A 26,487-nucleotide genomic window follows, 5' to 3' on the forward strand; every position below is an offset into this window, starting at 1 on the left:
TTCCTGCTTACACACCTCACAATATTGAAGATAAACTTAAAAACCAACAGCTGCTAAGGGAATATTAAATCCTGCAAGATCCTTAAGAGTTGTGTGCTGCCGAGACACATTCTATTGACAACTTTTAGAAACTAAAAGGGTCTCTAAAAGGCAATGAGTAACCACTTGGAACTGGCAAGGAAAAAAACGTTTTTAGAAATGTTTCTGTATTATATGTGGGAATGGACTTGAACACTGAGAACAAGATACTAGCAGGTATTTTGACTGTCAGAGAGTTGGAACAGATCAAGACTGCTGATCAGACAATGCCAGAATCTGCAAGAAATAATCAAGTGAATGAAAAGTGAAGCTGGGGAATGTGGAGGCAGTCTTTTCTCTCCTTTCAGTGAAGAATTAGTTGTCTCCACTCAGTGCTGAATGATGCCATGTATTTGGAAATCCAGAGGTATTGGTGCCATCACAATAGCTCAGGGTTCAAACCATCACCGTGTGAGAAAGTAACCCCTAAACTAACCTCCTGGATCACTAGATGTCAGCTGAAAAACTCCCTTTTTGGGGGCGTTTTATCTGTTCTGTGGGTACACTGTTATAATTTATTTGTTAATAAATTATAATTTCTTACAAAGTATCATCATCTCAGTTTTCGGGCCTGAGGATGAAGAAGGGAAATAAGCACAATACTTGTAAAAAACCAAAAAGTTTGCAAAATGTATGTGAATTTTAAAATTACCTGCATATCATTATTAAGTTGTAGGGCATGGGAAATAGGATGGCTGCTGATAATTAGGGCTGGGATGGCTGCTGTCAATTAGGGTAGGAAGTTTTGTAGTTTGTTGTACAGATAGTAACAGGCTTGATAATTGCCATAGATAGTTCTTCCCCATCCCTTACCAGTGATGGGGTTTCTGATTATAATGTCCCAGTACGACTGTAAATCCCTTATAAAGTGAAGGAGTTTATTCTACATTATGAGCAGAATGAGGAAAAACAGAAAAGCAGAATGAAGAAAACAGAGCAGGAGAATGGATAAAAAAGAAAGAGGGAAGCTAGAAAATGCTCTGTGCAAACCCACAGATCAGTAATAGCATATATTCTGGTAATGCATTTTACTGTGCTTCATGGGTAGCCGACATGAGGCATATTGCAAAAAGTGTTCTGGAGAAGAAGGTGAGTGCTGAAGCCTAGTTTTTGAGTAAGTCTTGGTGGATGATTGATTGCTGTTACCTGATTTTAAAATTTTGTAAATATAAATAGAACCAAAGACACTCACAACTGTTTCAAAGCACAGATTTAAAATAACACATGTGTGTTTTAAAAATCTCTTCTAGCCTGTTGTGCCTTTTTCGCATGTGCATTTCAGTGATGCGTATGATGTTTAAAGGGCAGATGTACATTTCATAGTAATTCAAAATGGTCATTTATTTTTAGATTTACAAACAAACAAAAAAAGTAAAAATAGCACACAGTCATCTTGACTCTATTTAAGGCCTCTCAGTTATGGCAATTGTGTTTACTGGCAGTTCCACAAAAAAACCCTCATTTTGAAAGCTAAGTCAGGTACAGGAGAGTTACATATGGAATAAAGTGTATTTAAGGTTAGCTTATGAGCTAGTAATGATTCTCAAATGAGCCTAAATTTTAACAACATTCAACCCAGAAGGGATCATTATATCATTCAGGCTGATTTCTTATATATTGTGGGCGCCTCAGGGCTGTCCAAACCTTAACTAGCCCGAATATTCCAGTTCTCAGAAAATAAAATGTGTACCATTGTCAGAGAGCAGCTGCAGACTAAATTGTGATAATGAGCTTATTGCAAAGGAAGAATTGTTCCAAGTACACTTTGAGGATATAAAGGAGGGAGAAGGATGGAGTTGCTGGCCCCCATGAGAGACTCGACAGGGCTGTCATAACCATCTGGCCCTTCCTGAAGTCATTTCCACTGTTTCCACTTCAGAAATGTTTGACGAGAAGAAAACAAACACAAAGCAAAACCTCGAGTTTCCCCAGTACCTTTCTGCAATGGGTGCCTGCATACATGACCAGATGCTGCTGGTCCATGAAAAACCAGCATGAAGGCCATGAAATAAATGACCCCTCACTTCTTCCGCTGGCTGTGAGGTTACAGGTGATCTGTACCAAGACAGCCCCACCAGAGAAAGCTGTGACTGCAGCTGTGCTAGCAAAATTGTGCTTTTGTTGGTAATGTTTATTTACCAACAGAATTTATCTGGAGGCAGGATAGGCTATGTTGACAAAAGCACAGCCTTGCTGGTATCATGTCTTCACAGCAGGAAAAATGGCAAAGACTTGTGATGGGAACGTGGTCACAGATAAAAACGCGTGCCCTTTGTTCTTGGGAAGCTCCTGGCCTTTTCAGCGCGCAGCTCAAGCAAGCTCAGCAGCTCCGCACTGCCAGCAAATAAGTGCTTATCTGACACCATATAAGGTTGCAGACGAGAAGGAATATGATGAAAAACATTCCACAATAAACTTAGACTGGCAGCTGAAATATGACACGTAAAAGCTTAGATACAGCTTGCCTTTTTTTCATTTAGCTCTGACATCATTTACTCCAAAAAACCTTTTGCAGTTAATTAGAAAAAATGGCTTGTGTTTCTAGATTTGCTGCACAGTCCTGTTGCAGAATAGTGGGACTTTAGGATATTCATACACACAGGGGTAGTTTGTGTTTTTTTTGTTTTATTTTTTCTTGGACTTGCTCCAGTTAAAAGCAGGAGATAATCACCTTTAGGTTACAAGGTTGTGGGGGTGTTGGGATGTGTTTGGGGATGTGGTGGGGAACTGGATATCAGAGTCAAGAAGGAATTATGGTTATGAAAATGCGGCTGTATTGGGAATTTTAACAAGGTGTAAGAGTCAAACTTTAAGAAAGTGCTTAAAAAAAAAAAAGACAAAAAATAGAAAAGATTTCTGAATGTGCCAAGGGCGATGCTTCAGGAGAGAGACAGACTCCCCTTTTCTTCGGTAAACTTCCTGCACCTTTGCTATCCTTCTCTAACCTTTATAGTGTGATAACAGACACACTAGTGAGTTAGTCTCGTGCGTTAGATTGTAACTTCTTGGCTACTTGAAGTCCAACTTCAGTAGCCATTGGTGGCCTAAACCTGAATTTCCAAACTGTTCCCTGCATGGTGGCCCCTGCTTTTGCCTTTCTCACTGGGGATCAGGCTGTCTCATCTCCTGCAGATGTTACTTTCCCCAAACCATCAGCAGCTAGGGTGATTGTGAGTTGACATGCCTTAGCTCCATGATGGTTCCTTCAGGAGGAGGTACAAGTATCCTCCATGCTGTATTTACCCGCTTGTACAACCAGCTGGCCCTCAGTGAACTAAATAGTAGGTGATTTATTAGCATTTTGCAAAGATGAAGAGACTTCTCTGCAGTGTGATTGTGTATGTAATGGTCTTTATGGCTGAGGGCATGCTGTACCATCTGTCAGAGTTTAGTCAGTGGTTTTCTAGCCTAATTTTTTGTCTAATGTTATGCCTTTCTCATAGCTTTTTTTTTTTTTTTTTGTGGTGCATTTCAGAAGCACTCAGGCATTGTATAGGTGTGCTGTATAGACCTTACTTTCAGGTGAGCCTGGTCAGCTGATTGGTGATCCATGCTGTACAGAGGGCTTGTGCTGTGGGGCTGGCACGTGTGTGAAATCTGAAGTGTAGGTGGGAATGAAATGCACATCGGTTTATGGAGGAGGATTAATAAGATTTTCAGGAAAGAGGTTAAGCTTGAGGTCATTTCCTGCCTATTGTTACGCTTCTGAATTTTTGCCAGTGAGGTGGGTGAAAGGATTTATTTTTATCTTTGAATGCTTTGAATTTCAGCGATGTCTTTACTTTGAATAAGGAGAAGTGGAATTCCACTTTATTCCTGACATTGTACTGTGTCATCTGTGTGAGAAAATTACTTCTATTTTTTTGCAATATCTTAGTCCTTCATTGTAGTTAACTAATCCTTTGAGCTGCTGATGTGCCTTGAAATACCACATTGTGTGAAGGCACGTGGAGAAGCCCAGGTCACCACGTTGAAGTGTTAGTGCATATGGAAGGAAACAAAATGTAATAGTATAATTCTTGAAAAAGAAGGAAATAGTCCATCTTAATGGCTGATGTCAAAATAAGGACTGTGTATGAAAATGAGAGCAAGGGTCTTGCCATGCTATGTAAATTTAAGCTTCAGTAGCAAAAAGGTTTCATTGTTCAGTGTTTGGATGGGGAGTATGGAATGGCTTCTACCTTTTTGCTGCTTCTGCAGCTGAAGTAGGAGTGAAGTGTTAGAGAAATACAGCTTATTTCTGACCATCCTGTCAGCCACGGGTACAAAGTGAGTAATTGCTCTTGCCGTGTGATGTAATAGAGTGTGATAAATGTCAGAAACATGATATATGTGGTATGTAGGGGTTGCAGAGGGCACTTGAGGAAATGGGCGTGGAGTCTTTCCTCTTCTTACCCACTGTGCAGGGGCAGTAAGTGGAGTTACGTGAACCTTAATTTTGGTTGTGCAAGGGAACAAATTGCTGCTGTGCAGTGAGGAGCAAACACCTTCCTGCTTTTTTGACTCAGGGTCATGATATTAAATATCTGAATATAGATGATGATGATGATCCTTTATGGACTCGATCTGCAGACCATGGGTCACTTTGGCATGGTTTGGGTCCTTGCCATAAGTTGGTGGCATTGTAGGTCAGCTGCCAACATCCACCAGGAGGCTTGTGAGCATTCAGAGCATCAGGCAAAAACCGAGCCTTCTTCGAGCCCCTGCTCTGAGGTGGCATTTACCACCCTGCAAGAGGAGAGGTAGTAATAGCAGCTTTCTGCCACCTGCTTATCCTCCTGCTCAGGAGCACTGAGTTATCCTGGGTTCAGAGTAGTTTCATCCCAGCCAAATGTCATGGAACAGTCTCACCTTCTCTAAAAGAACTGGACTTGTGGGGAGGCCGCACAGGAGAGCAAAACACTGAGTAAACAAAAGCCCGTGCTTCCAGTGAGCTCCTGCTGTGCTTGTTGCTGTGGCTGCCTTGCTGTCATTTCTAGGATTTAATGATTCCCCTGTTTACATCAGCCACACTGCGGGCCGTGGCCATGCTTAGGAATCCTTCTATGGACAAGGCAAGGAAGGAAGTGGAGGGAGGATGGGGCTTCGGCATCCTGTACCCTTCGGAGGGGAGTGGCTGCAAATAGCTGAGCTTGAAGGACGTAATGCTTTATATGTTTTAACATGAGCTGTTTGAAACTAGATAAACCCCTGATTAAAGGAGAAGAGGCAGACGCTTGTGTGTGACTGCTAGAAAATGACAGAGAGTTTGAGAGCATGCTTCTAAAACCCTTTCCTTCAAATTTCGAAAGGAAGGGAGAGGGCAGACTTGCCTCGTGGAGCTGAGATTATGCAACAGTTCTAAAAGAGAGCTAAAGCCTCCAAACCTGAGCTGCACAGACTGGGTCCAGAAGGCAACTTTGGTAGAAAATACCATTTGTGATTGGGAACAGGGATATGATTTTGAGGATCTGTCCTGTAAAACGTGAATTTTTTTTGTTTGTTAATTTGGCTCAGATGGAGGAATGCAGCTTAGGATCCACGGGCATCCTTTGGAATGGCCAGGTAAGGCTAGAAGGTGTGATGAAGTGTTGATCTTTAATTTCAGCAGTGTACTACATACATTGATGCTGTCTTCTGCGAGCAGTGTTTTGGTTCCATCAGAAAGCCTGTGAACTGATCACAGACTGATTTGGGGAACTCTGAAAATCACAGAACACAAGCTGTGCATATTGGATGAGTAGTTGTTTGTGTGGTAGTAGCTGGTATGTCCTGGTACTTTAAATGGGTTGACAAAATGTGAAGCTCTGCCTTGAAATTGTTAATTTACTTACTGACTTGCCAGAAAAGGAGCGAGGCCTTGGGTGGTAATGTTTGTCTTCTTTAAATGTGTCCTGATGCAGTTTTCGATTGCTTTGAAGCATGTTTTGGATGTAAGGGAGAAATTGGTTTAGTTATTAGTTCAGTAAACATTGTGCTACTTTGTTCGTGATTACCCATAGATTATGTTTTATTTATTATTTTTGGTATTTCTAGACTTAAAATTATTAAAGGCTATCAAAGTGAAATGTTGCACAGAATTTAGTGTTGCAAATTTTCCCAGGCAGTTACTCAAAATCCCCAGTAAGTGCTCTTTGGAGTGTTCTTACTGATCTTACATTTTGGTGACAGTCTGTTTTGCCGTGTGGAAGTCTGTGCTCACACCAAAAAGCGGAGTGCACTTGCTGGCACTAGGACTGAGGTTTTGGAAGTCATGCAGTAAAATGCATGTAAGTTGGATTTCTGTTTTACATTGGAAATGACTCCCTAGAGATCTCATGATGGTTGGCTCAGAATTAAGTTCAGAAAAATCCTCTGATGCAGATTAACTACAAACCTGTTACTTTTAAAGACTGAGTGAAATGATGGAGTAAAATAGGTTGAGGATGCCCATTCTCAACAGTATGCTTATGGGAGAAATCCAGTGGCAGATTCATGAATCTCAGTGAGACAAAACTATATGTAGCCTTTCTATCTACCAGCCTCATCTTCAGTGCCCAAGATTTTGTTAAAATTAACCTTAACTGCTAAGGAAGTCAGCATTTTGACAATCTGAAAATTTAGAATTTTAAATAATACAAGCACTTAAAAAGGTTTTGCATAAAATGTCTTCCAGAAGGGGATGAAAACACAGAAATAGGGATTAAAATCCCAAATGAGGATAGCAAAATTATGCAGGGGTACAATGGTGTTGCCAACAGGATTGATCTTTTCGGAGCTAAGCTGCACAGATTTTTCAATTAGAATAGCTGTATGGGGTAGTAAAAGATGAAAGTTGTGAAATTGTGTGTAATCAAAACCGTTCAGTGGCATTCGGAGTCTGTTAAGCATCAGCTTCTCTCTGAGCTCATGTGTATTAGCATGTTTCAAATGTGTTACAGAAAAAGAGATCAGCAGGCAAGAGTTTGAAGCTCTTTGATTGCTATAGGGAACTTTAACATATTTTTCTATGCAGTAATGATGATGTGATGCAATCCGTGATGTTTCCACACTAGGAGTTTGTTACTTCTACAGTGTTTTGGTATTTGAAGAATAAAAATCCCTTGTATTCACGAGACAAGCCTTTTATCACACAATCTAACACTACTGTCCACAGAAACTGCGACTGGAAGGTGAGCATTTGTTTGCATATGACCAGTCTATGCACTGGGACTGTAAGGCTTGTTCCAGATATTAATCAGTGGCAGTCCCAGTTGTTTGTTGGTAAAAGCTATGCAAGATGACCCTTAAGATGAAGGATTTCAGGTGGTTTATCCTTTTTCCTAGGACAGAAATAGTCAGGCCGTTAAGACACAAAGAATAAAACGCGAACTGCACAGAAGCCTCCTGACCCCTGATATTGGATACTGTCTTAGCAGGGCTTTCCACAGTCCTGTAACGTCCTTGCGCAAAACTGGGAGTAGCAGTCGATAAACCAGATGGTTGTGCTGCCATTCAGACAGGCTGAAGGCAAAGAGGAACAACACGAAGGGAGATGCCGAACTGTGCTCCTTGGAGGAATAACCCTTGACACTGGGACAGGCTGGGGGCTGAATGTCTGAAAATCAGCTTTGCAGAAAAAGACCTGGAGAGTTTGATGGACAACAAGTGAACAAAAGAAAATGGTGTGCCCAAGCCACCCACGGGCATCCTGGGCTGCATTAGAAAGAGCCTTAGCCAGCAGATGGAGGAAGGTGGTGTTTCTATATTGCTTTTCGTGTAAGATAGCCATACCAAATCGATGTGTGCCACAGGGAGCTGCATCCCATTCCCTGTCAAGTCAGGGCAGAGCTGTGGACACAGGTGGAGATCTACAATGCCAACATGGAGAGCACAGGCTGTGGCTATGACAGATGCTGTTGGTATCTAACTTAGCTTAAAGGGTGTTGTGATGATGGTGAAGTGGAAAAAATAATTACTACCCACTTTCCATTGCAGAGCATGTCTCACGGATGCCGATTTGTGCAGAGGTTGCAGCTCTGAGAAATAAGTTATTTTCTGTAGTGTTTTGTGTTCAAGGAGACACATCTTTTACTGTGCATCTTGCATTGGTTTATTTCTTTCAGAAGTGTAGACTCACTGGAAAAGATAATGCAGTAAGACAGTATTTTATTGCATATTTTATGTTCTGGGAAGGGATATTTATATCTACCTCTTGGCCCAGATTCTGGAACAGCCGCCAGTTTCACAAACAGCAACAATTATGTGCTATAAGGGGACTAGAACTTCTTAGAATTGAAGTTCCCTATGGAATATATATACATATATAGTGTGTGCGAGTGTTTGTATCTGTGTGTATACACACACGTACATACATATATAGGTTTTGGAGAGGAGGAGAGGTGCGATAGTGGTAATTCTGACACTGTTTATTATGCTCTCAAACACTGATATTTTTTTTGCACAGCTTAATATTACTGAGACTATCACTGTTCAACTGGTTTTTATTGCAGTGTTGATAACTAAATGTTGGCAGTATTGTGCCCTTTAATATATTTGTGCTATTTGATATTTCATTGTTTGCTGTTCAGTTTCTTTTTTTAAAAACTCATGAACTGAGGTTTGAAATTATTTTCCCCTATGCATTAGTGATGTTATTTTTTCCCCTATGTGAATAACATCATGAAAATAGAAAAAAAATTTATCTGTTTCAGAAGAAAATCAAAGCTGTTCAGGCAGTTGTCTATCAGCATTTTTTCACCCCTCTGTCTCCACCGTCTTCTGTTGTAATGGCAGCATGGTGCGGGCAGAGTATCAATGATTCAGTCTTCCTTGCTGCAAAGGAGACTGTGCCTTCATGGAAGATCTGAAAATCCAGACACTTGCTTAAATGTTGGATTTTATTAAGTAAAGTGTAAGGAAAATGTTCTGCTTTCTTGTAATTATCCACTCAGAATTCAAGACTCGGTTCATATAGGACCTTTTCTGAAACTCAAGTAATGACCTTCTTAAAATTACCATTGACCTGATTTAGGTACCGATTTGCTTGTGCCTTAATGTTGGAAATCTCACTGTTGGAGGCATATTTCATTGCTTCAGAGTTCCTTGATTTGTTGAACAAGTTAAGAATAAAATATTTTGTGTTTATGGTTATAATACACCAAATAGCTGTACTCCTGCTTAGAATTATGAACAGGCTCTTCTCCAACCGATTAAATACAGAAATTCAGAAGATTTAGAGCATGCTAGGGGAGATGTTTGTCTGTCATAGAATACAGCTTTATTTACCTAGATGTAATGAGAACACTGAATAATTTAAAACTCTCTGTGCTTGAGATAACTGTGGACTTTTTGAAGAGTCTGCTGGCTTTTGGTAACGATGTTTGGATAACCAAGCTTGTGTGGTGGACCAGAATAGGCAGTACTGTCGATTTGGCTGGAAGTTAAGCTGTATCTCGTGGCTTCCCAGAGCTCAAGGATCACAGGTTTTAGGAGAACCCTCCTGTCCCTTCCCATTGTCATTGAGATAATTATGAAACTATTCTTGACCCATTGTGATGTTGAGATGTTCAGATTCTCAGTGTCACCCTTGCCTGGAGGCATAAAATGTCAGAAGCTTGCCAGGGCCACCTCTTGGCTCTCCAGAGCTCTTCCAGGTTGTGCACAGGGTGCACAGCTTACTCTTGAGCAATCCCTGAAGTCCAGCATATGTATGGTAATGCTTCACATGTTGTTCTGGTGGGGTGTGAATGTACAGACTGTACTGGTGGTGATTTGGTAGAGTTATCATGCATGTGCGGAGGTGAGCAGTCAGAACGAAAAGGAGAAAGAGAAGCTTTAGTGTAAGTTTATATTTTTAAGATAAAAGTAACAAAGCTGCATTGTTATTTTTTCATAAATAGCGTATGGATTTCTAAAATGCAGGTAACAATTCTGTAATCTTATTTATGCAGGAGTTCCTACCAAAGTACAAAGACAACATGCTTGAATGGATAAGCCACCATAAATTAAGTTCTTAGTAAAGTCTTTTAAGATTGCAGAATGCACTCAAATGTGTGTAATAAAATAGATTTTTTTTTTTTTTTTTTTAAGTAAGACTAAGGAATATAAAGTACCACTGGAAAGAATTAGGATGTTGTATTTGAGGTCATGGTTGTAATTGTCTAATTAAGAAACAGCTGTCTTAATGTACTTATAAAATGTTATGGTGCAGACTTCCAAAGAACTTCCTGTAGAAAAGAGTTAGGTTGGATTTACGTCAGCTTCCTCTGGGTCATCATAACTAACCTTCGCACCCTTTCAGACAGCTTCTTAGTCTGGTTTTCTTTCATTCATTCAGAGTTTTGGGTGCCTGACCACAAGCTGGTAAATAGAACACAAACCCCAAGACCTGTGTTTGTTACTGTTTGGACAAAAAGCTTAGTTCTAGAGAAGAAAATACTGATACTGCCCAGCTGATCTGCAGAGACTTACCGTTTGCTTCTCCATTCTTTTCTGAATGTGCGTTGCTGTATCTTTCACTTGTATCCTTGACTTACAAAGTGGCAGTTGTGCACTTTGAGCCTCTAACTCCACTTCCCTGATTGGGAATGATATTGTACCTGTCAGGAGACTGATAGTGCCAGATTTATTGGTGTATGTGTAAAAAATACTCTCCCTAGTTTCTAAAGCACAGGAATATATAAAAAAATGAAGTAAGTCTTGATACCTCTAGTTGCAATTCTATACGTCCTAGCTAGGGAATGAATGCTGGATTTTGACATTGCAGAGCAGAACTGCTGCGTAAAATGGTGTGGTAACTCTGAAGTTTCAATCAGCTCTGATGAGTTTGGGAGGTTTTGGAATTTAATCCTTTTCACTGGCAAGTCACCTTCTGCAGGAAACCACATACTTTGGCTGTATATATGCCTGCTCGCTCTGCGTGAATTGTTCTATCAGCTGTAAAAGTGAAGCTATTTATCTTTTGCCAGTTAGTTTATTTTTTTTTAATTTTTTTTTTTTTTTTTTTTTTTAACCACAAGTAATTTTTTCTGTCTAGGCTTCTTGAAACAGAAAGCCAAGAAAACCACTATTATAAATACTACTTGACTTTTTTTTTTCTTTCCTCTTTCAGATGAGAACTCTCCAGCCAATTTCTGGGATTCCAAGAACCGGGGAGTGACTGGAACACAAAAAGGACAAATTGTATGGCGAATCGAACCTGGCCCCTATTTTATGGAATGTGAGTACTTGTTTGTCCATTGCATACCCAAAGGCAAGCATGCCTGTGAGCTGCTCTACCACATGTTGAGCCTCACAGTGAACCTTCCTTCATAAAAACCAAAATAACCCCCCTCCCACTCTATTACTTCACTGTATGTGGCAGTGCTGCTAATCATAGGTCTTGGCAGAAATTTTTATTCTAATTAACTGATATAATAGCAATACATGTATTTCAAGAGGTTTTGTATACCCTGTGCTATAAATAATTATAACAACTTCTTATTTGTAGAACTCATCATTGAATCTCGCCAAGTTACGCTATGCATTACACAGCGCAGTTCTTTAACAACAAAAAAAGCTTTAATAGGGTAAAATTGGATTTGATTTCAGGAGTCCCATATAGGAAAACGTGATTGAACTGAAGATGAAGATAATTAACTTTCCTGGTGCCAGATTCAGTGGTATATTAAAGTGGATTAAAGTGTATTTTAGCAGAGTTCATTGCCTCATCTTTCTTGTCCATATTACTCAATCAGTATCATTGCCAATATCGGCAGTTTGACTTCAAGGACGTTTGTCTTTTGGCTGGTTATGTATTGCTCCGTAATGTACAGAGATGAGGCTCTTGAACAACATTTTTAGCTCATGTGAGTAATCTTGGCTAATGCTTCAAGAACTAGGAGTTTTGATTTAAAATCAGCTGCAACTGACTTTTCACTTTGCAAGTAAGTTCACTTGGAAACCAGCTGATAGAAAGAGTGCAGGATATATGTTCTTTGGTTGTGATTAGCTTTAGTAATGAACAGTTCTGCTGCCATACAGTGAACAAGAGGAGCCATTATGCAGCAGCTGAGAACTGTAAAAAGGAATGTTTATGAGCATATGTTACTATAGCACATAGTATGGTAGATAAATATGTCACCAGTGACACTTGTATTTCTAGTGAGAGGCCAAAAATTGCACTGAAATGTTTAACTGAATTTCTGATTGCCCTTTTTAAACTAGAAGGCGCCAAGATATGTGACCATGTTTGCTCAGCAAGGCTTTTTCTTCTAGCTTATAGATGGCAAAGCAATTCTGATGTAACTACAGGTAGCTGCTCTTCTTTGTTTCTTTATTTGTCAGATCAGTAAATCACAGCTTAGGCAAAGGCAGCAGGAGGCTGCGCAGTTCAGATACAGGATGGTGTGTTACTGCCTCATTGTTAAGAGGCAGAATATATCAGGTACAGGTCATGGTATTAGAGTTTTATCATACCTACTCCTTACAGTAATGCTGTGTAGCAGATCATTAGCAACTTGACTGCTTCTCTGGGAATGAAGAGAGTAGAGAACAATCCCAGATTCAGCAGCAGTGTCCTGAATTTCTGAAGCAGCAGCTCCAATAAGAGGCAACAATGCCTGGGGGACCAGCATGGACAAAATGTACAAATGGATCAGTCTAAACTCAGCTGGAGACTAATCACAGCGTGGGAATGCTGGTTGCATGCAGTCTAACTGGGACCAACACTCGACCTGGTCAGCTGTGGTTTGTAAAGCACAGTATTGAAAACCTTCAAGGAGAGATTTCACAGATGCTGTAAGTAACTTTTTCCAATGCTGCAGTATTGTTACAGCTAAAAAGATCTCTCTGGCATCCAATCTGAATGGCCAAAGCTTAAATTTGGGGCCATTTCTCTTTTAAAAATCTTCTGATAGAACTGGAAAGAGTTGAGTTTATAGTATTTGTCTTGCCTTAACCTCCTCTTCTTAACAAGGCCACCTAAGACTAAACAAGGCCACCTTCACTCTTTTGTCATAGGTCACATTTTCTCCATCCCAACCATCTTTGTAGCCCTCTGCTGTCTCCTTTCCCTTTTCTCCAGAGCTTGGGGACATTACACATCTTTTTACCAGTAACGTATCATCTCTGTAAGGTGAAGTGCAGAGGCTGATAGCATCGCTAATGAGCCATATGCAAACGAATCTCATGCAGTAGGAGTATTGCCATTTTAATTGCATTAATGTTAGTAAGTGGGAGTCAGATGGATTGGGCCTCAGATTCCTTCTGCAGTCCTCAGATTGGTATCTTCTAAGAAAAGCTTCTTATGCCTTAATTTGGGAAGCTGTTTTCCATGAGCATAATTGCAAACTTATTAATAGTTTCACTGAGGTCTGTGGAATTTATGCTGATGTTTAAAGGTAGGCCTTAAGTAAGCATTTTTCTGTGTATCCGCAGTCTTGTAACTGATTTTTCCAGTCATTCCATTTATTTCTCTTAAAATCCCTCCCTATGGATTCAGCATCTCCCATTTCTCAAGCGAGTAACATATAAAGGCATAGCTTGCCATCTGCTCTACTCAGATCAAGCAACCTGCAGAAAGAGGGGCAGGGAGAGTTTCCTAATCTTCATACTAAAAACAGACATTAATTCCCCTCAAAATTATCCAAAATTAGCAAAACAAGACAATCAAGAAAACTCACTTCCTTTAGACAAAAATCAGCACAAAAAAAAAATCTGTAGACTCTACACTGAGAAGGGACAATCAAAGGAATCAACAGTGGAATAACGAGAAATGAACTTAATGTATTGCAGAAATACAAGCAGCCTCTGAGGTGAGTGGCTGAGGAAGGGAAGGGGGAAGAGTATGCAAAGGAGAATACTAGCAAAGGTAGAAGTCCAGCTCACCATCACAAACAGCTGGTGTCCGTAATCTGTCACCTTGAGATAAAGTGAGTGGCTCTGAACTGCAGAGCCAACCAGCACAGAGGCACGTGTTCCTCTGTCTTTTCCCTGGGGAAGGAGCCGAAGTGCCATATAAGCATGAAAGGGAACTTAGTAATTGTAGAGATTCAAGAAGGTGAATTTGAGCATCAGTATGCCTGAGATGCTGTTTCCTTCCTCACGTAGTAGAGGTGGCTTTAAAGCATCCTGCTCTGAGGCTTGCTAAAACGTGGGGGAAGGAAAACAGTGACTCATCAGATGGCTCCTTCAAGCAGGATTACTAAACATGGCCGCAGCTCTACAGTTTTCAACCTTCTGCTGTAAATGGAAAGAACAAGTTCAAGGAGAAGTATTCTGAACGAGTGTTGACAGTGTAAAGGTGCAACACAGCTTAACGCTTTCACATTTGGTACGGTCATCCGGTATTTAGCGTGGCATCAGGCTGTTCAGGTCACTAAGTACGTCAGGCCTGTTAGTCTCTAGTGCAAGAGAGGCTGCAGTTGTACCGGGAGTGATTTTTCAATGGTGGAGTGTTTATCTGGGTGTAGCAGTCTGTGAGCTTAGGATGGCATGGGCTCCCTTTGGGGCATCATGATGGACCAGAGTTGATGGTATTCCATATGGAGAACAGAGCAGGCAGAAAGATGGAGTGAAATGATCCATGGAAAGACTTGCCATAGAAAAAGCATGTGAAAGGAAGCTTGAGTTTTATGAAGACTAGTTGATAAAAGCTGCTGCTCGTTTATAAACGGCACCTTCTGAGTCAATTTTCTGCAATATGAGGAATGACAGGTCCTGTCAGAGGTGCCATGGGAGGGAGATTCAGTATAGAATAGCAGATTACTGGTGCTTATGTGCTTCCAGACGCAAAGTCCCCAGAAGTTAAAAGCTGTGCGTGTTCTAGCAGGTAAAACGGGCCAGGAGCTATTTTCTGCCGTTGGGAGCAAGTGACACAGTGTGGCTTGCACCCGTGCAGCCAACCCTTTCCCCCGTGTTGGGGGTGCATGGTCACTGTTCAGCAGTGTGGGTGGTCATATGAGTCACACGTGAGTCCCTGCCGTGGTCCTACGTGGTTTGTTAGATACAGGCACAGTCCAAGAGCCTCCTTTGAAACTGTATTGGACTTGTATTTACAAGTTACACAGCCTTGGTCCCGTGCGTATCAATTACAATATCCACAAGAAGCACCTTCACCTACTTTACCTCTAGTGTCATGTCTCTGTTGTTATTTATAACATTCAATGTTGTACTCATTACTGTAAGTAGAATATGAATACACTGTTTTGCATATATTTTCTTTACCGACGCTGTGGCTTTGCTGTCTTGAGCAGTAATCCGTAGTGGCAGCTGTTGGGATTCATCCAGAGACTGCCAGTCCTGTGACATCAGTTATTTCCAAATCACCCTTGGGATGCTTCTGGTTAAATTACTGCTGGTGCCACACCACAATACTGTGGGATGCAGTGACTGCACAGACGTTCTCTGTTTTGTACTTAAAGTCTTGGGTTTGTGGTATGAGTAGACTTTGAGTTATGTTCCTGTTAATATACGTGTTTGCATTACACTGCTATCATGTCACAAGTGAGGTTTTCTGTGGAGTTCTCTGCGTTCAGCCCCTATTTCAGTGAAATTATAACTTTTGCAGAAGTAGTGTATTCAGACTGAAACTGCCGTAGTCAGTAGTGGGCAGATGGACTCCCAGCTCGCTTTTTTGTTAAAAAAAGCTAATATATATATATCGAAGAGTAAAAAAAATACAGTTTGATAGTTGAACTTGATGTGCTTTTAGCTTTTAAGGGCTGCTGTAGCAGAGTTGTTACTAGAGCTATGAGCACAGATTAGTATTTTTCGTAGTTTTGACCAAAGTGGTCCGTGTTAATGAATGTTCTATCAAAATAATTCATTGCTTGTATCCAGTCTTTATGTTTTGTGACCACTGAATTAAATTCTGTAAAGGTCATGGTTTTCTCACATGAAATTGTTCAGAGTCTGGAACGCTCCTCTGTGCGGTCTGTCTGGGGACTCATGGTTATTGTCCCTACCCTATTTATAAACGCATTCATGGAGTTAGAATTACTTCTGTTATTCTTCTGCTATTTATATCTGTTTTCTCTTAACAGCTATTTTTATGTATCATAAATAACTGAAATAGGATCGGGTCTTGTATTTTTTACATTTGTGGCAAGCCTTGTTGATTCCTTAGCATATAATATCTCTTGTGTTTTGTTTTAAAGGTTAGATTATAATTAAATGCTTTGCCTAAGTGGAGTATAGTCGAATAATAACATAGTTACAGAGGTGCAGAGAATAGAATGCTGTATGTCCAAACAAAGAGGTTGTGTTCACTTAACATGAACTGTCATGCTAAGAGACTGTGTGTTTGGAGTATCTTTCTACCCTAAAGCAATTTTTTGATGGGCAAAGTTAAAGGTAGTTAAAGTGGGAGACTCCAGGGAATTAGTGATGTTTTAAAAGCAAGCTATTATTTGGTGTAAGCTGATCTCTTTATTATTGAAGAGGCAAGAGTGTGTAGTCCAGAGAGGAAAGTACAACACTATAATTCATGCAGGAGTTATTTTGAAATTCAAATGGTAATGCTTGAGTCCTAGAAACCTTTGTTAATTCCAACATTTTTATATAGAACTACAGTTCTAAAATGATAACAGCTATTGGCTTTTAAAGAAGGAGATTATGATTTTATAGTGTGTTCAGATTAATTGACATCTATATCACTTTTAATATGGCTGTGTGATAATTTTTCAAGAATCATGGATAACCTAATTTCATTTTTGTCTTAAATGAAGAAGGAATTTCTTGCAGTTGGTGTGATGTCTGGAGGAATGTCAAGGGCAATGAGGCTTGTGTGGTATCAACAAGTACAGTCATTTTTTCCCCCATGAATGAAAATACTTTTTGTTCTGAAATGTCATATTTTTCTTTAATGAGGCAGCAAATAGTCCTGTGGTCAGGTACAGATGACTTTCCCTTGGCGGATTTACTGCTGTTAACTTTTTCATTACAAATCACATAAAAAGCGAGGTAAAAAATTTGCTGAGGTAGGAAGGAGGAAAGAAATAAGAGAAGTGCAATTTTCTGTAAAGGAAACACATGAAAGCAAATGAAAGAAGCTCTGAGCATTCTGTAGGTGACACATGACACATGCTACTGTGCATTCTGTAGTATGGACCAGTTCAAAGGAAGCCTGTGTATTGAACTCGACTCTAGTCTAAATATTAAAATCCTGTTTGCAGGTAACTGAAGTTACTGTTTCTGAAGAGGTCTGTGTATTTGTGGGGCCTTGGTTATAGGTAGTAGGCTGAGAGGAGCTCGATCAGGAACAGCCACAGATACCTATTTTCAGAATATCTGGAGGTCAGGAATCCCATCAGTCATCAAGATAAAACTGATCTAATAAATGTTTTTTTCTGATAACACAGTACAAGCAGTATCAAACAGCTCGATCCTCAGCTGTTTTGAACTGATGGTTCCTCTGGCTAGAAACTACAGTTTCTAGCGTTATTAGCCATGAAAAAACTTCCTTGTATCTCTGGTCCTATGAAGGGATTATATTCTTGCTATGTACAAGATACAGTCTTGCAAACCTGTATTCACTTAGGCAACATGGGCATGCATGTGATGGGCAGGCCATTTTTTAAATTTCATGCTGAATTTGAAGTGTAGCTTCTCTTGTGTTAATCCTGTGGACAAAACACTAATAGCAGGTCTGTCGTTCCTGCGTGTAGTGCTGAATCAAGCGCACACTAAATGCTGCTTCTGTTGGGAAGTGGGAGAAAAAAACCTTCACATTATGTTTTTAAGTGCACTTCTTTTTCTAATTATTTATAGTGATTAATCCTGAAAATTTTTATTTTTTTATTTTAGTTTATATGAAAGGGAATATTCCTTGAATTAAGTATTATTTTCTTCTATTACCAATCACATACAGGTATGGAAAAGTACTGTACACTCATAGAAGTCACTGAGAGAAAGAAATCTGAGGATACAAAGCTCATAGTATTGCATTTCATCCTTTAGGGGAATGTACGTGTCGGTTCAGGGAGAATATGTAACAAACTTCTGTTATGTGCATGGTGGACTGTGTGTGGTTAGAAGCAGGAGCTGACAACCATTCCATTGCTAGGTTCTTTTCAGATGAATTGAGGGAAGATAGTGACAACAGACTTGTCCGGAAACTGTCTGAAAAATAGTTTGGATCACAATGAAGCTTACCAATGTTTCTGGAAAGTAGGAGTCTTGCTGGAATAGTTCCATGCTCTCATGTAGTCGTAATACATTAACAGTGTGATTAAGAGATACTCAGGACTTGTGTCCTGGTTACATAATATGCAAATGGAGAAAGTCTGGCACTTGGTTTAAATCCAGCCAGTTTTCCACAAGTGCTGAAAGTCCAATTTTATGTGAGCTAGAAATTCTCATGTGTCCATTTGGGTATAAGCATTGTTGATAGGTCAGCAGAATTGCTCAGTTTAGGAAGAACCTGCAGGTCCTGACCCATAATTTTTAGTTCTGATTAAACCTTTGTAGGTGATTAGAAATCCTGTCTGCATTTTGAATTTTGCTATAAAGCTTGTGATGGAAATGTTTTGGTGGATATGAACATGTTTTGACTCTGTGTGTGAACTTAGCTGTGAGGAGGAGGAAGTGGGACCAGCAGCTCCTCCACCTCGTAAGTCCCTGAAGGCACTGTCAACTAGACTCTTTGAAGGGTGGTGCTGAGGTGCATTCTCTTTGTTCTGGGAGGAAGATAGTAAATAACTGTTGGCCGATAACTGTGGCAAATTTAAAAACAAGTAAGTAAGCAGTGCTTTTTGGCTGAGCAGGCTTGCAGGATGGATTTTTGATCCTTCTGAGAAGGGATAAGTAGGTATTTTATCTTGTAGTGATGAAATACTTCAGCCGTCAAGGAATCATGCTGTATGCGTCCCAAAACTTTATACAAAATATTGCAGTTTTGTACTTTAGGACTACCGACATATTGTTAAACCAAGTAGGAGGAACTGAACTGCCAAGACTTTTACGCACATCCTCCAGTCTGTCTGAACTGGCTGCTGTAATTTCTGACTGGCCATGGCTGTCGCTGTAGCCAGAGGTAAACCCTGATGGAGCCCACGCAGAAGAGTTATCCCAACGGAGAAGGAAAACAGAAACGTTATTCTAGATAGGGAAAATCCCACTGCATCAAGGGCAGCCATAATTATAGCTGTTCTGCTGGCTTGGAAGAATGCAGAGGAACAGCAGTGGAGGTCAGGCTTTGGTTAAACATAGTACTGCTTTGTTTGCAGTAAATGCAGTTTAGCAAACAAAACTTTATTCAGTGGCACCAGAAACATGGTGCAACTCTCCTGTGTTTCAGTATAAAGTGCTTCAAGCTTCCTTCAGATATGTCATGCACGTGTCTTCCCAAGTCTGGCAAGAATTGTACTATAAGTAGCAATGTCTCAGTAAGTCTTTTCCATAGCTGATTATATTGAAATAGCAGCAGAAATACAAGCAGCAGAATGAGGTAAGTTACTTTTTTTTTTTGTATGTTAGTTAACAGAAGGACCCAGTACACAAAAAGGAGAGAGCCAGCTGCTCTATTTTTAATTTCCTTTTGAAGTATTTCTGAATACAGGTCACCAAATGATGGACCCTGCTCATATAGAATGAGCTTTCAGGAGTACACTGAACAGCACGTTAATAGCTTTCCACCATGATCAGCAGTGCATGTGTATAAGGCTGCGCAGAGATGTCTCTGTTTTCATATGAATAAATAATTTAAGAATAAAATGTGTATTTATTTATTTATTTCTAACATACAAATCTGATGAAAATAATAGTTCGCATTAACCCTATTATTTTGAAATAGGCTTGTCTTCAGAGATGAATACTAATTTCCTTCCCTCAGGACGCATACAGAACATACAAAAGTGGCTTTGTGTGATCTGTGGCTTGTGAATACTTAGACCTTTCTTACCCAGCAGGGACCATGGACATCTCGCTGCAAGAACTGAGAAAATTTTAGTTGTTATATTACTGACTGAGTAGAAATCTAATTAAAATTTAGTAATAATAATAAAAATATTTTTAAAAGGTATCATTTTCCAGCTCTTTAGCTAAAAACTCTATTCAGACTTTGAGGCAGGTTTCCGATTTTCTACAGGTTGAGAGAAGATACGTTTCAGTTACAGTTACTGTGTGCTTTTACAGCGAAGACTTTACCACTTAACTGCCCAAGCTTGGACTCCTTGAACAGCAATGAACTCTGACTCCCCACAGGAACATGTTCTTTTCACCATCTCGCTTTTGCCTAGAGTCGGTTGTGAAGGGTTTAATGTGATTTTTGTTTTGTTTTCAGCTGAAATAAAGATCTGTTTTAAATACTACCATGGTGTTAGTGGAGCCCTCCGAGCTACTACTCCATGTATCACTGTGAAAAACCCTGCTGTGATGGTAAGTTTAGGCTATTCATTACGTTTGTATAAGATCATAGTATTAACTGCCAGACAAACCTATCAGTATAAGGCTCCTAGTTTTGCCCTTGACTGCAATTGTTTGCAAATAAATTACACTGTCTGTCAAAAATCATCAAAACTGGAAAATGATGTTCATGGTTTTGAATTATTTGTGATAAAATAACAATAAAAAGTCTCAGCTTAACTGAAGTCTTATGCTAAGAACTTGGTTTTAGTTGCTTTCAATTTTGAGGCTTACAGTTTGCTGGAATTTAACGCCTTAATTATTTTTCACACCGGTTATATAACTCAAACTGAATCCTTATCAGAAGTCTCCATTTCTTCTTATTTGTTAATATTAAAAGTGAAACTGTTCTGAGATAGCAATTGTTAGTGTAAAAATGAAACAGGAAAGAACTCTGGTCTTGCAAAAATGATCGAACTTTTTGAGTGTTCATATACCATTGAAATGTAATGATTCTCTGACTATTGAGAATTATTGTTGTCTTACTGTGCTTTCACTGTGAGACTTTTTCTTTTGAAAGACTAAAAGTGTTTTCACTAAACACTAAAATTAATCAATTTATAATCCAAAGACAGTAAGTTAGCCTGCTTTTGAATAAAGGAAAAAATGCGTCTCAAAATAACCATTAAAATGGGCTACGTGCTGCACTATATCATTATTGAGAATCAGAATGATTATATTGGATAGAGAAATCATTGGAACCTGTGTGGTTTCTTGACCTGGTCATACTAGCCACCAGTATTTTTGAGATTCATTGCACAAAACGACATCAGAACTTCTGTGTTTGAATATGCATTTATTTACTTGGTAACTACCTGGAGACCTGCCTTTCGGAGTCATTGGTCAATCTTGAAGGGTTAACCAGTTGTTGCTATTTGAATTTTTTTCCTTGAAAGGTAACCCGGGGTCCTGGGTATTGTTCAGAATTGATATGCCTGCTAGAAGGTGTAATTTCATATAAACATTTGTTTGTGCTAACAATGCAGACTTTTCTTAATAGTGAGCTGTTTCCCTGGCAAGAACGTCATATGGCAGCTCAGATGGGACTTCCTAAATATATCATACTGGGTTAGTTATACATAACTATACCTATTATTAAATGTTAATACCTCACACCATTTTAATGGTTTTGGTGTTGAGCTTAAGCACTGCGCACTACTTTGTTCTCCTGGCACTGCTTGTTCTGTTGTTACAAAAATTGTCTTTGTGGAAGTAGTAAGGGAGTGAAAAAAAATATAGGTTTAAAACGAGAAAGGTCTTTTTGTTGATGAGTAACTTTTTTAACCAGAAAACAATGTGTGTCAGAATAAGCCAAAGGAGTAAGCTGGAATACATAGCGTTCTGCTGGCCTTGCCTGGGCAGCGTCACCATCCCAGCGGGGTGCGTCCCTTGCTGCTGCCAGGGAATCTGGCTGTTGATGAGGGGACACTGATCCGGCTGGAATTAACCCATTGCTTTTGATGCCCTCATGATTTTACTGCCAGCTGTCACCACTTATACATCCATATAAGTCACTGGTGTAATTATGTCACGCTTGGTGGAAAAGGGATGGTTTTGAGCACTTCGAGAAATACCTTGCTCTGAGAATGGGCTTGTGTTGTGGAGTCAGCATTGCAGGAAGGGAATGGGATGGTTGGTGCTTACTGGCACGGTGTGTTTCCTCTCAAGACCACTGAGGCCCATGGGGACGTCAGGCATCAACATCATTGCTGTTTCTTCATCACTTTGTTCAACTGCTTGTTATGTATGAAGTATTTGAGTTTTGCAATGGGAGAAATTCTGTGTTTGCTAGTTCTGATGAAATTCTGGGTGCTTGCTGATCATCATGGGAAGTATTTGAAAGCTAATTATGTTGAATAGCTTAAAGCAATAAAAAAAGGAGTGATTACGGTTTTGGTTAATGCAAAGCGGGTTCCTCAGGGCTGTCACAGCTCCAGGATAATTTATCAAACCAAAAACTTCAAACAAGTGTTCAACTGCTCAAAACAGCTTTACATTACTTCCGTCTACACACATAAGTGTGCGAGTGTTTATTCAGCTTAATTTTTTATCATTCAGTAGATCAGAGGACTTTGTATTTCGATACCTTATGTACTTTTCTCTTTAAAAGGAACTTTTGTTAATGGAACTGAAGGCTTTCGTTAGTCTTTCTTTGATCCCTTGCTTTTTTTGTCGCACAGTAAATTATGTATTTGTGGAAAGTGACTAAAGTTACACACGCTGTCACTGCCCAGCTCAGTGTTTGGTATGTATTATCAACCCATACTGTTGCGTCTATTTTACAAAAGGAAAACCTGTAAGAAAATACAGTCTCCTTTTCTCCAGTTAATCGTGTCTGCATGTGTATTAGCCTGTATGTGTTCTGTTTGGAAGATTTCAAGCACTGGTGTATTAGCACTGTGTGTAGCATAATAGATATTTTCCTAGAAACAAATAATGTAGCTCTGCCTGTCGTTGGTAGTAGGTAGTAGTTGGTCAGATTCTTTCCCCGCATACAACCTTACAATTGCATTATCATTCTCAAGCATGTACAAAGCAGACGAAAATGTCTGTGATATACGTCGTTTTTTTTCTTCTCTACAGATGGGAGTAGAAGGCGCAGATGAAGGTGCTTCTGGAGCCCAGCATTCTAGAAAGTTAGTCAGCTTTACCCTCTCAGGTAAAAAACAGTACTCTATATTTTACACATTATTGTTAAAAAACCCTTGCTGTTTTAAATCACAGCGAAGGTGGAACACTTTTCTTCATTTGCCTCTGTAGGAGCACACTCTAGTGGCTTGAACCATGTAATTTCTTTGGAACTTCTGTTGGAAACAAGCCAGAATCATGAATCTCCAAGAGTAAAAGAAATGGGCTTGATGGATCCCAGCAAGATCCAAATTTAGAGAAATTTCCAGTTTGCACGAGGGACAGTTCCTCTCAGACTGAAGAGTGGTAAACGCAGCCTTTGCATAAAACAGAAGCTATTTCCGTCTCTTTGAAGTAGTAAAAAAGTAATGGCTGCAAATGGTGGGTTAGAAAGGAAAAAGAAAATACTTGTAACGGAGCCAAGCTGTCACTACAGTAAAACAGCTGCAGGGGTACAGTCTACCAGCTTCACTTTTTTTGATTAGTACTTTATTCCACAGGAAGTCCTGTGCGAGACTAAAACTTATTCAGCTTGAGCAAAGACAGAAGAAATTTGTTTCTGAATCTTGAAGAGCTGACAGTGAAAACATTTCAAGACTGTAATGGTAGAGCAGAACGCCACCACCTTTTTGAAATTGCCTGTCAGCAGTTATCTGGGATAGAAGCTGATAAGTTGTGTGGACTCACATAGAGTACGATGAAAATAATTGGCTTGTGAATTCTGAAAAGCTTATTGTGTTTTATAGAAGGTTGTGACTCAGCTTGAGGAGTCCCCTAAAGTAATTTTGAAATGCTTATTGGCTGATGTTCATGGCATTTCTATTGTGTGGCTTAATTTTGAATATTGCGTAGGATTTTGGGTTTTTTTACTGAATCCACAGGTGTGGCGTTTTATTTTAGAGCAGTGACTTTTGCGTGTGAACTGCTCACCTGAGTATATATGTGCCAGATGCATTAGAGCCCATTTACACCCCTGGAGTTTTTATCAGCCCCTTACCCAGAAACAGAGCAAGTACTGTTTGAGTGTTGTGTGTGGTTTTTTGGTTTGGGGTTTTTTTTTTTCTTTTTAAGAGTGGAACTACCTTACATACTGAGAAAAATGTTTTTAGGGGAGCTACAAGTTCATAGTTTTTTGGGGAGTGGGTTTTTTTTTTTAGTAAATGACTGGAGGCTAAAATGTAAATGAGGATGTTGATAGCTTTCCTTTTTGTCTTCTCTTGGGAAAACACTTGACTTCCTGCTTTAACTGTCTTCTGTACACTGGATCCAGTTAACATCTGAATAAATTACTTTATTTAGTAGTTTATGGTGAATTGATTTCCTAGGTAATATTTCAGGAATGTACTACTTTGTGAACTGACTTTAATTTACTCAATTCCTTTTTCCTTCCTTCCTTTTTGTTTTGCTTTATAGATATTAGAGCAGTTGGACTTAAAAAAGGCATGTTCTTCAACCCTGATCCTTATCTAAAGATGTCTATTCAGCCAGGCAAGAAAAGTACATTTCCTACCTTTGCTCATCATGGCCAGGAGCGAAGGTCAACTATCATCAGTAACACAACTAATCCCATCTGGCACAGAGAGGTAATGTATCGCTTTTGAGAGTTGTCTGCCAGCTGATCCTGCGTACCAAGCTTGTATTTTCTCTTTGTGCGTTAGTCCATACTTTCTGAAGGTTGTGAGCTTATTTCGTAAGTAATTATTTAAATGACACAGAATTGTAATGATTTTAGGAGCCCTGTTGTTGGATAGAAGCAGTGATCATCTGTGTGTATCAGCTGTGTATCGAAGCTGAAGGTTTTCATTCTGTTCTTTGCTAACAAGAGTTGAACTCATCCAATAGCCCTGTCGATTTCTTGAAATTGCAGAACTAATTAAAATAGATGCTGTGTTGTGAGAAGACTCTTTAACAAAAGGTACTTAAGGCTCATTTATTTTAAGCATTTATGCTCAGTGACTGCAGCAACTATTCGTTTGGAAATGATATTGTGCATAGCAGGTGGCAAGCTCTTGGTTTTGTCAGTCAGAGGGGATGCTCTTTGATGTAGCATCTGTCTGTGCTGCTGTAGGAAGAACAGCCTAGGGAGGCATTGCACCACCATTCAGCGAGGGCGGAAAAAAAGGCAGTTTGGCAGAAGCCGGTTTTCCAGATGTGTTTTGTACTGGGTGAGCTGTGCAGGTGTCTGAGAAGGAGCTTAGTCCCACAACTATCCTTGAGCATGGAAGAGCCAGGCTGTGGCTTGGAAGAGAAATGTTTATATGGGAAACAAAATACCGACACAAGTCCATAACTCTTTCAGGGATGGCAGGCAGCGTTCTTGATCTGCGCCTTTTTAGTAAGGAGCAGGTGCCTGTACTGTGTTTGATGATTGTTAATATGTTCTTTAGGAAGATGGGAAAATCAAGTGGGCTTTGGGAAGTGTTCCCACAAATCATAATCAAACTGAACAAGCAGTAAAGCAGAAAAGATCAAGGCCACCATTCGCACTGTTCTGGGGAGTTTGGTTGAGGGAAAGCCTGTAGATGTGTGGAAGTATTAAAGTCTTAAAAAAATCAGAGTTCTAATCTCTAAATTGATTCTTCCATCTTCCTGCCTGTCCATCCATCTATCCAGCAGACAGAAAGAAAATCTACTCTTATTTTCCCCCTTTTTTCTTCTCCAATTCTCCTTGGTTTCGAAGCTTATTAGAAAAATGATAATGTACACTGGTGCACGTGTTGTATCAGCTTCCTTTAGCTGCTGAGTCCTCCCTATAGCATTGCTCTGACAGCACCTTATGATCCCATTATGTACGTTGTCCTGGTGGTGCACAATTGATCCTGGTTGACATCTACTCCTTTCTGCAAAATAATTTGCAATTTGATAGCAAACTGAGAGTGACAAATTTTAAATTTTTCTGTTTGACACAGGATCCTGGCTCTGTCATTTGCCCAATGTGAGGAAGTGTTTTTATTCCTGACCCAATTTAATAGCTGTTTTTTCATATATTTAGCTGGTGTCTACAGCTAAACTGAAGAGTTGTTCCTTCTTTTGTTTGTTGTTCCGTACATCTTTAGCTATCTACCCAGATGCATATTAAGTTTTGTACTTAGGCTGTGATTTGCTGAGAGGTCTTAAAGATACCAGATAGCAGAAATATAACCAGATGGCCTCAGCTTTTCTGAGTAGGTTATACCATACTTTTTTGTTTGTTTATTTGAAATATCTTAAAATCTAGACAAAAAATAAAAATCTTTGGTTCTTAAGCTTGCTTTCCTAAGGGAATTTGTTTCCTGCACTGTGTACATGTGCATGTGTCTGCCAGCATGCCTGCTCATATTTGCCCTGTACCACTTTTGAATCTCTTGGCCATCTTCAGGCAGACTTGACAGAGCAGCACAGATCTTGGTGATGAAATATTCATAAACTGCTTGCAAATTGATGAAGAGGGTAACTGCGATAGTGTTCCTTTGTAGGGAA

General features: G+C 39.7%; 1 protein-coding gene across 1 annotated transcript in view; it reads left to right on the top strand.

The window, feature by feature from the left end:
• Window positions 1-1,131: 1,131 nt before the first annotated feature.
• The window catches only part of HECW2 (HECT, C2 and WW domain containing E3 ubiquitin protein ligase 2), a gene marked incomplete at its 3' end in the record, with an annotated part of 62,575 nt that continues 37,219 nt past the window's right edge, over window positions 1,132-26,487 (top strand). The window contains 6 exon segments of the mRNA XM_010136630.1: window positions 1,132-1,167; window positions 1,521-1,557; window positions 11,129-11,236; window positions 20,279-20,373; window positions 22,984-23,059; window positions 24,442-24,611. Of these exon segments, the coding sequence (XP_010134932.1) occupies window positions 1,132-1,167; window positions 1,521-1,557; window positions 11,129-11,236; window positions 20,279-20,373; window positions 22,984-23,059; window positions 24,442-24,611 (522 nt within the window).

Source organism: Buceros rhinoceros, unplaced genomic scaffold (assembly GCF_000710305.1).
Source record: "Buceros rhinoceros silvestris isolate BGI_N320 unplaced genomic scaffold, ASM71030v1 scaffold2315, whole genome shotgun sequence".
Classification (NCBI taxonomy): domain Eukaryota; kingdom Metazoa; phylum Chordata; class Aves; order Bucerotiformes; family Bucerotidae; genus Buceros; species Buceros rhinoceros.